At 45.4% G+C, this 13,624-nt stretch overlaps 1 protein-coding gene across 1 annotated transcript; it reads left to right on the top strand.

Annotated features, from left to right (window-relative positions):
• Nucleotides 1–9,175: 9,175 nt before the first annotated feature.
• On the top strand, nt 9,176–9,784 carry LOC146668713 (uncharacterized). Its single transcript, XM_085408741.1, has one exon. The coding sequence runs from the start codon at nt 9,176–9,178 to the stop codon at nt 9,782–9,784; it is 609 nt and encodes a 202-aa protein (XP_085264867.1).
• The last annotated feature ends 3,840 nt before the right edge of the window (nt 9,785–13,624 follow it).

A 13,624-nucleotide genomic window follows, 5' to 3' on the forward strand; every position in this document is an offset into this window, starting at 1 on the left:
TTTTTAACAGTTGACCGTTCAGGTAATTGTATTTCTATGTATGTCTAAATAATACTGACACAACCCACTTAATAAAATTAAGGGTCACATTTATATTTTTGAATAAATGTGGAGTTGCAGATGGAAGCCTTGTTGCTGCTGTCTTTGGTACTTTTTACCTACTTTTTTTTCAGTTTCCCTCTTCATCGCAGCTCACATAGAGCAGGAAGTAACTTTTATATACCTGTCAATCAAGTTATCACACTTCATCACCATCTTTCATCCATCCAGAGAGTTTTGCATTATTCTTACTTGGAGGAGCAGCAGCTCTCAACAGGATCAGCAGGATATGCTGACGAGGGAAGCGAGCCGAAGCTCTCATTAAACTATGTCAGCAGGGATTCTGATCTGCGCTCCCTTTGATTCATCTGTGGAACATCCGATCTCTTGCCAATAAGATGGATGAATTGCTGCTACTCAACATAACAAACATGGACTTTTCGAGCTCTACTGCCCTGTCACCCTGTGCTTCACCAAAACCTGGCTGGGCAAAAACATTCCCAAAAGCTAACTGTATCTATTAGGCTTCCAACTTCTCTGAGTGGTGTTGTGGAAGTTTTCCATTTAAATAAAGCCTGCAGACAAGCGGTGAGCGGTAGCTAACATTCTTTAATCAAAACAGAGAACAGAAAACCAAGCTTGGGGGAGAGCCTGCATGATCGTGGGGCAGACGGTCAGCAGAGTCTCACCCCTGAGCCTAACATGGCTCTCAGTTAAATACCTTTTCCAGGAACAAAAGACAGTACACAGTTGTTTCACACCTTAAGGTTCGCACTCCCTTGCTACCTCCCAGAGTCATCGAAGAGACAAAAGACTCTTCCTGTGGAGTTGTCTGCTTCCTCCAACTTCCTTACCAGACCCCCACCATCTGTCTAAATGTATGAGTGCGAGACATGTTCAAATCCAGTGGCACCAAGTCATTATACAATAAAAGAATATGAATAATACATAAATAAAAGAAATTCCTATACAGTGGATTGCAATATGGAGCTTTTAGGGAAAGTGAGGAGAGGCAGAATCTGTTTCTATATAACCAAAGGTTGGTGTAAACATCACAGTGTTTAAGTCCTCAAAGACCATTGTCATCGAATGTTGTTTTATTCAACCTGGGAAATTTCATCATTTATTCATGTTAACTTTCAGATCCCACCTCAGGCCTGTGTTAGTGAGGCGTTACAACACCTGGCTGACCAAATAACCATGGCTGCTTTTTTCGCTCATGAGACAGCCCTGTTGCATGCCCAAAATCACATTCAGTAGCACACACTTCCATTTTGCTTGCCAGGGGACTGGGTCTTAAACCCAGCACTTTCAGTTTATTTTGTATATTCGATTTTCTTATGTTGAGTTCGTTCCAAGTTCTCATGTTATTAATTAGTTAGGGTTTAGTTGAACTTTTTTTCTAGTTTTTGTTTCATCTATGTTTCCTTGGTTTTGTGTCTTTTCTGTTGTGCAGTCTGTCTTGTCTTATATGTTTTACTGCTAATTATGTCCATGCCTTTGTTTCCCTTATCCGTTTCCTTGAGTCTCTCCTTGTGTTCCGTGTCTCCCCATGTATTTCATGTCTGTGTGTTCCATGTTCTATTGTCAAGCTTGTGTTGTCATGTCTATGTCTTTCCATGTTACCTGTTTTCATTTTGAAAGTCTTGTTTCTATGTTCAGTGTGTTTAGTTTTACTTTTCCCTGTGGTGCAATGATTAATTGTGTCAGCTGTGCCTTCCCAGGTGTTTAGACTTCCCTCATTACCTGCCTGTGTATTTAAGTCCTCTGAGAAATGTTTTGTCTCTCATCCAAGTGACAAGCACTGACCAAATGTGTTTGCTTTTGGAACTGTGTCTTAATTCCACTTATTTTACATACACGGGAATTCAAGTACTACAGGCAGAAACATGGATGTGCCATGGGTTCCCCAGTTTCACCCATTGTGGCCAACTTGGGAGAAGTGGAAAAGAGGACTTTGTTATCCTACCCTGGAACACCACCAAGTCATTGGTTCAGGTAAATGGATGACACCTGGGTGAAAATCAAATCTCAGGATGTATCACAATTCACAGATCACATTAACTCAGTGGCCCAACACGTCAAATTCACCAGGGAGGATATGAAAAGTGGCAGGTTAGCCTTCTTAGACTGTGAGATTTCCATCAGTAATGGGGGACGTTTAAAAGCAGATATGTACCGTAAACCTACACATACGGATCAGTATTTAAGGTTTGACTCTCATCATCCACTGGAGCACAAATTGGGTGTCATCAGGACGCTACAACATAGAGCGATCACCATCCCCATAGACACAGCAGCCAGGGAAGCAGAAAAACATCACATCAAGAAGGCCCTGAGCAAATGTGCTTTTCCCAGTTGGACATTTGTTAAATGTCAGGGCTCTGTGTGCGGGCAGGTGGAAATGTGGATCCAAATGCAGGACTCCGAGACAAAATGTAACTAAAACCACAGCTTTTATTGCTGGCATGAAAAAAAAAACCCAAACCAAACCATGAAACCAAGCAGGAACACAGGCAGAGTCTGAGGGTACGACGCGACACCGAGCATGGGAAAACACAGGGCTTAAATACACAGGGTAGTAATGAGGGAATGGGCCACAGAAGGGAGACACAGCTGGGGGAGATCAGGGCTAACGAGACGGGGGAAACAAAGCTGCACACACTAACATAAGACAGACTTTCACAATAAAACAGAAAACATGAATCACAACTCAGAGACACGGACTCAACACAGAGAGACAGAAAATGACACATGGAACGGAACTATACATGAAACCACAATTCCTAAAATATGGATAACAGAAACATGAAACTCTAGTAATAATAGTAATAATAATAATAATAATAATAATAATCACCACAACCACAAGAGAACAAGAAAACAATCCATGATGCAAAATTACACCAAAACATAATAAACTCAAAATACTGGGTCCAACGGACCCAGAACCGTGACAGTACCCCCCCTCTAAGGGCTGGCTCCCGACAGCCCAAACAAAAAAGCACAAAGCACCAGGCCAGGGTGGGCGGAGGGGGTCCAGGATGGAGAGACAGAGACCAAACAAAAAACAAGGAGCACCAGAGTCGAAAAACGCAGGAAAGCACATCAAAAACAAAACAAAACCAGAGCTCAAGAGTCCACAAAAAGTTCAGGGGGCCGACCGTGCACACGGCAACGGCGGCAGCGACGGGCAAACAGTTCTGGAGGCCGACCGTACACACGGCAACGGGCAAACAGTTCGGGAGACCGACCGTGCACACGGCGGCAACGGGCAAACAGTTCGGGAGACCGACCGTGCACACGGCAACGGCGGCGACGGGCAAGCAGTTCCGGAGGCCGACCGTGCACACGGCAACAGCTTTGGAGGCAAAACCAATCAGGAGGCCGACCACTTGGAAGGTAGTGGCGGCCACTGAGCAGGTCCGGAGGTCGGCCGCGATGCCAGCGGCGGCGACGAACGCTTTCCAGAGGCCGTCCCCGAAGGCCATGATGCCAACTTAGAGGCCCGGAAAACGGCCGGCAGAGGCGAGGTGGAACGGGTCGAGCTGGCTCTGACGGCAGTGTGGCAACCGCAGGACCAGACGAGGCAGGACCAGACGAGGCAGGACCAGGCGTGGATGAAGACACGGAGGCTGGACCAGGCGTGGATGAAGACACGGAGGCTGGACCTGATGGCAGCGGGACGGCTGCGGAACCTGACGGCAGCGGGACGGCTGCGGAACCTGACGGCAGCGACGCTGCAGGCAGTGATGCGAATGGTGATGATGTAGAAGTCGCGGGGGATGACTCAGCAGACGACGGCTGAACAGACTTCCCCGGACCATCAGCAGATGTGAGGATGTGCTGGCTGGGTCCTCCAGGACCCTCAGTTAACGAGGCGTGGTGCTGGATGGGCTCCTCGGACCGTCCAGCAGACGTGGTGTGAGGCTGGACGGGCCCCCTCGGACCCTCCAGCGGAGACAGGAGGCTGGACGGGCCCCTCGGACCCTCCAGCAGAGACAGGAGGCTGGACGGGCGGCTCGGGCCCTCCAGCAGACGTGACATGAGGCTGGACGGGCGACTCGGGCCCTCCAGCAGACGTGACATGAGGCTGGACGGGCGACTCGGGCCCTCCAGCTGACGACACTTGAGGCTGGCTGGGTTCTCCCGAACCCCCAGCAGACGAAACTGTAGGCTGGATGGGCTCCTCGGGCCCTCCAGCTGGAGCAGATGCAGGGCCAGAGGCAATAGGGACCCCTGACTGAGGGTGAAGATGAGTGGCTGACTTAGCAGATGACAAAGCTAATGATTCCGCCACTAACTGCGCTAGTGACTGGGCTATGGACTGTAACAAGATTTGGAGAAAGTCTGATTGTGGTAGAGCCTGAGCTATGGATAGCGGGGGTGAAGACTGAGCTATGGGTGACTGAACTTGAGATGAAAGTGATGGTGGTGGATTTGGTGACTGGGCTACAGGCGGCTGCTGAGCAAGAAACACAGGACACTGAGCTGAAGGTGGCTGCTGATCAGCTAACTGAGCTGAAGGAGGCTGCTGATCAGGTAACTGAGCTGAAGGTGGCTGCTGATCAGCTAACTGAGCTGAAGGCGGCTTGGAGAATTCTGCTGTGGCTGCTCCTGCTGTGGTGTGAAAATGACAACTGCTCCAGTCCGTACCACAGGAAAGAATGGAAGTGTGGTTGGATGATGATGGTGAGGGTTGCATTTCTTCTTTAACGGTGGATCGAACGACTTGGCAATGAACCTTGGCAAAACATACTGCTGACGTCGAGAGCACCAAGTGGCGAGGGCCTCCAGGAGGGCAGCTGAATCCTCCTTCCCTGGGCCGCTAGGGCTGCTCAATTAATCGAATTTTAATCACGATTACGATCTGGGCTTTCAACGATCATTAAAAATGACTGAGCCGATTATTAGCCCTTACCTCGTGCTTTACTCTCACGCTGCTCCATGTGGCAAATCGAGCGCACCTCTCTGCATTTTGAACACGTGTCAGAGCAGCGGTCCACAACCTTTTTTGCGCCACGGACCGGTTTATGCCCGACAATATTTTCATGGACCGGCCTTTAAGGTGTCGCGTATAAATACAACAAAATAAAACTAGTACCAGTACCGAAAAAAAGAAAATTTATTCATAACACACGTAAAAAGACCAATGAAAACCGAGTAAATGATAAAAATGATAACAAAATAACGCTGAAAACCGATAAAAACCCTGAAAACTATACATTTCACACCTGAGCCTCAACTCTCGCGGCCCGGTACCAAACGACTCACGGACCGGTACCGGTCCGGGGACCGCTGATTAAGAGGACCCGAGGGAAGCTCGGAAAGCTAAGCAGAAGTTATTTGGAGAGGAGAGCAGTGTTGGGACTAATGCGTTATTAAGTAACGCGTTACAGTATCTACGTTATTATTGTGGTAACGAGCACGGTAACTAGTTATTATGCCAAAATCAGGAACGCGTTAGTCGTTACTGGGATTTAGATAGGGTCGTTACTCGTTACTTCGTGTGGTGGCTATCGCAGAGCTTCCACAGATTCAGTAACATTAGCAAGTGGTGTAGGCCGGCAGGTGGATGAAGGAAAGGGGACGCAGAAGGAAAAGAGACCCGAGGCGGCCGCCGGTCCAAGTGTGAACTGAACTTCAGGTAAGAAGTTATGACCTGCAGTCTATCTGGGTCAGATATAAACCAAGTTTAGGTGGAGTTTATTTTCGTTATTCTGACTTTTTCCGTACTGCGTGCTAGCTAGCATGACGGAGTTTCTATACAGCTGGGTGGTGCTGTGTTACTGATGTTGAACTTTATTTTGTTCATAAGTTATTAGAGTTGCCAACCGTCCCGTCTGGTATTCAGAGAAAATATTACGCGTTTCTTATTGAGGTGAAAAGGAACAGTTTGTCCCGTAATTCAGCTACAATGAAAAAGACACAAAGCTGGAGTTATTCTGTGTCTTTGCTGCACAGCTGCCTCTTCTTCTCTCATTCTCCCCCCTCCCTCTCCCGTTTCTACTTCAATCATGAAAACTGATCAATGATCAGCTGATCGGCTCTCTTGTTTGTTTATCGCTCACTTTGCACCGAAAGAGGAAACCAGCGGATGTCGCGCTAAACAACAGCAGCATGTTTAAGCTTGATCAGCTATTGTTAGAATTTATTTAACATTAATTTCTAGTATCAGCTGATGTTTGCTGGAGCCACAGCTGTAAAGCTGCTGGTCATGATATGGTTTGGTTATGTGATGAGAGGGAAACATGAAGATGAAACCAGGAGACGTTCTTACTGAATCATCAGAGCTGAACAGGTGATGGTGAAACAGGTTTTACCTTTTAGGTGACATGAATGAGTTGAAGGGAAGTTATGAACTGTTTCTGAGAGACAAATAACACCAGGATCCTTTTTTAGGTAGCTGACAGCTGGTAACTGTGCAGGTGCGGATCTAGCAAAGTGTTGCCAGGGGGGCATGTAGGGCATTAACGGGGAAAGGGGGGCACAAGGAAATACTTTTCTTTCTTATTCTCATTTAAAATGTCTAGCTTTTAAAAAATAATTATCTGAATCTTACAACAAACGATTGATAGATTGATGCATATATACCATCAAAACAGTGTACATCACTATCACAACAGTGTTTATTTTCATTCAAAGGCTTTATGATTTTTCCTATAATGGTGGGCTGGTCTCTAGTCAAAATGCCCGGGCCAATTTTCTGTCCCAGTCCAGCCATGCATGCAGCTCATCTGCAGTCTGGTGTTACCTACATCTTCCTATTCAGAAGGCAGAATTTCTGAGTTCTGAGTACAATCGAAAGCACCACGACTGCAGTTTTTGTGTTGGATGTAAAAGGCGCACATGACTCTGTGACGTAGGCTAGAATCATGGCAGCAGTCAATGACGGTCCAGTCGTGGGATTTCTCTCGTGGAAATATGCACATTATCTTTTCCTTTCTATTGGTAGGTGGCACAGTGCACTTGTGGGAAGTAAGCAAGCTAGAAGACTGGCAAAGTTATGGAAGAAACACATTAACAAGAGAATTCTGAGTAAAACCAAAGTTACTTTCCCTAGTAACTAGTTACTTTGAAAGTAACGAGTAACTTGAAGTAACTGAGTTACTTTTGAGAGAAGTAACTAGTAATGTAACTAAGTTACTATTTTAAAGTGACTTACCCAACACTGGAGGAGAGTGACTGCGGCTGGTTGAAAAGAGAGGTAAAAAAAACTTCAGTGGTGTGGAAACATTATGGGTTCGCGGAGTCAGACGTAGATCAAGTAGACATAGTGTGTAAACTTTGTGTCGTAGCTGCACCACAGAGCAACACTGCAAAGTTCACTAAACATAGATGTTTACATTTTTCATTTATTTTTTATATTGCAAACATTTGCACTGTTATCAGTATTTGCACACTATTTTATATTATTTTTTTGATAATGATTAAAGTCATTATTCAATACATTGTTATTGTTAAATAAATATCGTCAAATAATCGAGATCTCAATTTCAGTGAAAATAATCGTGATTATCATTTCTGCCATAATCGAGCAGCCCTATGGGCCGCCCATGCCAAACAGTTCAAAACAAAAACGGGCTCTCAGAGCTGTTACTATCGTTTTTAATCCGTTAATGTCCAGAAAGGTTATGGTGAAGGTAGGGGATGACAAGAAGTTGTCTAGAAACACTACCTCTGGAAGCCTCTTGTAGTTATCCACAGCGTGAATTATGCGCTAGCAATAATCCCACAGCTGTGCAAGGTACTTTCCCTCTGAGGCAAAAGGTGAGTCCGCTGGATCCATCTTATGGTCGCGTCGTTCTGTCAGGGCTCTGTGTGCGGGCAGATGGAAATGTGGATCCAAATGCAGGACTCCGAGACGAAATGTAACTAAAACCACAGCTTTTATTGCTGGCATGAAAAAAAAACCCCAAACCAAACCATGAAACCAAGCAGGAACACACAGGCAGGGTCTGAGGGTACAACGCGACACCGAGCATGGGAAAACACAGGGCTTAAATACACAGGGTAGTAATGAGGGAATGGGCCACAGAAGGGAGACACAGCTGGGGGAGATCAGGGCTAACAAGACGGGGGAAACAAAGCTGCACACACTAACATAAGACAGACTTTCACAATAAAACAGAAAACATGAATCACAACTCAGAGACACGGACTCAACACAGAGAGACAGAAAATGACACATGGAACTGAACTATACATGACACCACAATTCCTAAAATATGGATAACAGAAACATGAAACTCTAGTAATAATAATAATAATAATAATAATAATAATAATAATAATAATCACCACAACCACAAGAGAACAAGAAAACAATCCACCAAAACATAATAAACTCAAAATACTGGGTCCAACGGACCCAGAACCGTGACATTAAAGATGGGAAGGCATCTAAAGAAAGCTCCAGCCGATCCAGGGGAGAAGAAAAAATGCTGCCTAAGTGAAAATCCTTAGTGATCCCGAATGTGTCAGTATCGGAACAGTTGAGACACATTTTCTCTAAATGCTCTGTGGCTTTTAAACCCCAAAACACGCTGCACCAAAAATTAGTCCACTCAAGGATCGGGTCCCCCGACACAAACAGAGTAGTGTATGCTGTTAAGTGCCAGGAGGATTGCCAGGATTTATACATCGGAGAAACCAAACAACCTCTGGCAAAGTGGATGGCACAACACAGAAGAGCTACCTCATCAGGGCAGGACTTTACACCTACAGGCCAGTGGACACTCTTTCAATGATGAGGATGTACACATACAGTTACATGAAAAGGGAAAATCCATCTCTGAAACTCTCTGAATGGTACTCATAGCCGTTGATGAATGGTCTTTGATCAATGATCAATAGTCTTTAATCAATGGGCTTTTATCAGTTGTTGTTGATCAATAGTCATGACAATTTGCATATTAATGATCAAGAAACTGAACTCACAGCCCATTGTTGTTTTGTTTTTTTTTTGTTTTGTTTTTTTCTTCTCTTGGCTCTCAGCGAAGGCGGTCGCACTTTTCTCCTCTCCTCCTCACCCTTATCTGTCCTGCTTAGCCTCTATGTCCTTGTCTTGTCTCGTGTACATTACTTTCCCTGGAATAGACTCACACGGTCGTTCTCTAAAACCTAAAAGAGAATTATGGATTTGATCAACTGGTCTCTGAATGCTATTGACACCATTTTCTCAACGAGAAGTCGGGGCTCGGGAGAGTCTGAGTGCCCTGGAGGGACTTTCCCTGCCGGATGCACGATGGACGGGTGGCAGAACTGGAGTGTCGTGTGCCTGGCGGGACTGTCGATCGAGGACGCTGAAGATATCTATCTATTCGGAACCGTGATAACAGGGTTTTTGCTGATCGGAGTTGGCTTAGCCCTGGTTTATCGGAGAAATAAGAGAGCGGAACCGGCTGTTCAAACTCCCCCAAGGCTGCCCGCTGGAATCGAAGCGATGGGACGAGGCGCGACCTCTCACAACGAACGTAATATGGTCAACACCTTGGAGACGCTTGCATCGGCTGTGAAGGCTCAAAGCAACAACATTGAGCGTATGGGGGGATACATCAGAGAGAGGCCTGCTCAAAATGGGACCCTTGAGCGACAGTTGGAAGACATCGCGGAACGGATCACTGCAGCTGTGAGGTCTCAGAATCAAAAGAATGATAACACCATGGAACAGAAGTTTGATACCATCATGGGGAGGCTCGCGGCTCTCCAACGGGAGATTGAGAGGCCAGTGTCGGAGTGTTAGGGCAGCCTGAAAATTCTCCTGGGCTGCTCGCATGGAAATTTACAAAATCAACAATTAGATTGCGGACCCCCATAACGGCGCCAGCTGCAGGCCCAAGGCTGGAGCCGAACAATCACTCCCTGATAACGACTGTGTTACGGCTATTCTTCCCGTCCCATGCAAGGACACCTGGATTGGCTGGAGGACTGTTTACTTAGCCTGATAGGCCGAAGGACACTGTCTCAGCTAAACTTTGGACACGCACACACATACACTTACACTGATTAGCACTCACTCATCCTCCCTCCCTTCCAACGCCTTCGATCCTTCTTGCCCCCTGGGAACACGAGGCAGGTCCCGGCCCGTGCTGTCGAATAGATGACGGCGCCGTCGTAGGATGGCTGCTGTGTTTGCCTGGGGTTACTCCTCATCCCCTACCCATCCCTGTGGCTTGTCAGGTCTTCCATAATGTTGTGCTGTGGACATTTATGTGCTTTTGTGCAGAGGAGTTTTTTTTGTTTCCTGTTCTCGTGCTGTCCTACCCTACCATGGAAGCACAGCATGAGTGGAGGTCTCTTTTTTTCCTCTTGTACCTTCCCGTTGTTGTGTACATTTCAGTGTTTTTCTGTAATGCTACCGATCTCCGACTTGTAACCCCGTGTGATGTCTGTGTTATGTGTGTAAGGTCGGGGGGGGGGGGGTTTCCATCTCGCTGCAGGGCAACCTGCTAGTGACAAATAAAAGCTGTTTCATTCATTCATTCATTCATTGTTCATTCAGTGGGCTACTTTCAGTTATTGTTCAAAAAGTACTGTTTATAAGTTTGGGGAAACCTGCCGTCAGCTGAGACTGAAGAAGTCACTTGGACAAGTGAGGAAACGTTTCTCCCAATGAAAACGCTACATCCAGATGAACAGAATCAACCTTTTGGGATGAGACTTTGTAGAAATAAAACTGAAAAAAATATACTCTGCAATGTCCTTGCTCCTGGTTTTGACTTCTTCTTAGTGGCACCTGCTTTGACTGCAGGCCTGTAGTTTTTGAGGCTGCAGCTACAAACCAGAATGATCTCAGTGCCACTGTGACATCCTACACCAATTTTTGTGAGGTCATCCATATGCCAAATAAGCCTTCCACAGATACAATAACAAACTCTGGTTTACAGCAAAAATCTAGGCAGATTCATTGGGCTAAGGAGGAAGCCTACTGAAGTGGGGACAGAATTTGTATAACCAGGCTAAAAACACACTGTCAAAAGAGATCAGAGTAGCAAAGAGGTGCTACACTGAAAAGCTTTGTCTAGGTTCTCAGTCATCCAAGTCATGGTAGTCTAAGGAGTTTGGAAAGACAGCAACTGGACTTTTTTACAATTTTACCACTCATCCGAGAAACCTTTTCAGTTATAAAACCAGATGGTGGAGAGACGAAGGTATATGAATTACATTTAAACCCCACTAGGTCTTCGATACCTAAGATTCTCCAACATTTGGTTTTAGAACTAAAAACATTTCTCAGATGAGAGGTGAAACCTCATTAAGAAACTTGAAGAAGTCCAGTTGTTTTGTTTCCATGCTCCTTAGACTACACTGAAAAACTTAAAAACAGGTTTTCAGCTAAAGACCCTGTGTCAGCTGTAACACCCCTTATTATTGTGGTATAGCACCACTACGGGGTGTTGCCCTACTTTTTAGTAGTTGGGGAGACTCCTAGTTTGTGAGTGTAGTGGTAGCCATTACATGCTGCTGGCGCAGCTATTCCGAGAGAAACCATACCATTGTAACGGGCTGGGACTGGCGACTGCCTAACCCTGCAAATGTATGTTCGGACAGAGTAGAGCCATGGAGACCTGGCTGGTATGGTCTTATAGTAATTTGTAAATGTTTTGAAGTCATCTGGCTTCTTAATAATTTAATAAAACATTAAAAAGCCATGTGAAAATTTGAAAACCACTATTTCTATGTCACCAATTTTTTACTTAAAGGAAATTTAGGATTTATATCTGTCAAGTCATTTGTTCTGGCATAAGTCACCGTTTTGATATATCTTCCTGTGACTTTAAAGTCTGTCAGCTAGTTAGATACATTTTTGCACTGCTAGTGTCTGCTGCTTGAATTAGTCAGTTTACCATATAAACACATGCAGTGCCTTTCAAACCTTTAATTACACTGTTCATTTTGTGCATTAGTAAGAGAATCTTTTATATTGAATTATCTTGGGAAAAAACAAAAATGTTTGCATTTTTATTCTCATGCACTTTCTTTCATTTCCTTATCACGTTTAGATTCTTCAAGATCTCAAACACCATCTTTGACATGTAAGTAACTTTCATATTATTTGCATTACTTATTAGCCATATTCAATAACATGCACAGATTATTTTGAAAAGTGATGGTCTATGGGGCATCCTTGAAAGGAGTGCGTTACTTTATTTTATTTGTTTTTACTGGTAACCAGTGTTACAATCTGTCATGGTCCGGAGTCTGTGACTCTGTGTTTATGTTAAGTTTATTATTATTCTGTGGTTTTGTTTATCTTGGGTTTTTGTACTCTCCTATTTCACGTTTCATGTTCCTATGTCTGTGTCCCCCAGCCTGTGTTTAGTTGGTGTGTGTTGTGTTCAGTTGGTGTGTTTCCTGTTTTACTTTGAAGGTCTCTGTCTGATGTCAGTGTGTTCTGTTTACGTTTCCCCTGCCTCGTCAGCTGTTATGTCTCCCAGGTGTGTTTCCCTCCTGTTTCCCATCCCCTGATTACTGGTGTGTGTATTTATAGTGTGTGTACTCTCGTCCTCGTTGCTGGTTCGTCTGTGTTATTCCCCTTGGTCATTCTGTGTATTTTGCCCCGTCTTCCTGTACATTCTCCCCGCGTTGATCTCCCTGCAAGGTACCCTCGTTCATGTTCAGGTTTTGTTGTTTAAGTTTTAGTTTTCCTAGTTTAGAGTGTTTTCAGTTCTGTTTCTCGCCACCCTTTCTTTTGTGTTGTACATCACTGTGGCAATAAAGCTCGCTCACCTCAGAAGCCACCTGCATTTTGGGTCCTTAATAATTGACAGCCAGCATGGACCCAGCAGTTTTCAATCCTTCTGAGGAGCTACAAGACGACATCATTTACACTGTTGAGAGTCTTCTCAATCTGTGGCTGGAACAACCCCTGGAGGAGCTTTGTCGCGCTGTGGAAACGCTGTGGAGTCAGCTGAACAGTAAGAACAAGATCTGGGCTATCAACACCTACGCCCTGCAAGTAATCAGGTACCCTGCTGGGATAATAAGCTGGCCAAAGCAATAGATAGAAGCCACTGACATCCAGCCCAGGAAGCTCCTGGCCATGCATGGAGGGTTTCACCCCAAGTCCAGCACCCTGAGGCTGTACGCTAAGTGGAAGGAAGGAGGCTGAGGACTGGTGATTGTCAGTATCACAGTTCAGGATGAGACAACAAACATCCACAAATACATCAGAAAGATGGCCCTAACTGACTGCATTCTCAGTGAATACCTCAGGCAGCAGAAACCCAAGAGGAGGAAGAGGAGGAATCATCACAGAGGGACTGGCCCCTTCATGGTATGTACCACCGGCAGATAGAGGAAGTTTCTGGCATCCAGAAATCCTACCAGTGGTTGGACAAAGCTGGACTGAAAGACAGCACACAGGCACTAATCATGGCAGCACAGGAATGAGCGCTAAGCACAGGGTCCATAGAGGCTGGTGTCTATCACACCAGGCAAGACCCCAGGTGCAGGCCGTGCCATGATGCCCCTGAGACAATCTAGCACATAACAGCAAGGTGCAAGATGCTAGCAGGCTTGGCATACATGGAATGCCATAATCAAGTGGGCAACATAGTGTACACCAAGTATGTCCTGGAAG

This window comes from Rhamphochromis longiceps, linkage group LG6 (genome assembly GCF_057381845.1).
Source record: "Rhamphochromis longiceps isolate RC_006_pf linkage group LG6, R_longiceps_female_GT1.1, whole genome shotgun sequence".
NCBI classification, from domain to species: domain Eukaryota; kingdom Metazoa; phylum Chordata; class Actinopteri; order Cichliformes; family Cichlidae; genus Rhamphochromis; species Rhamphochromis longiceps.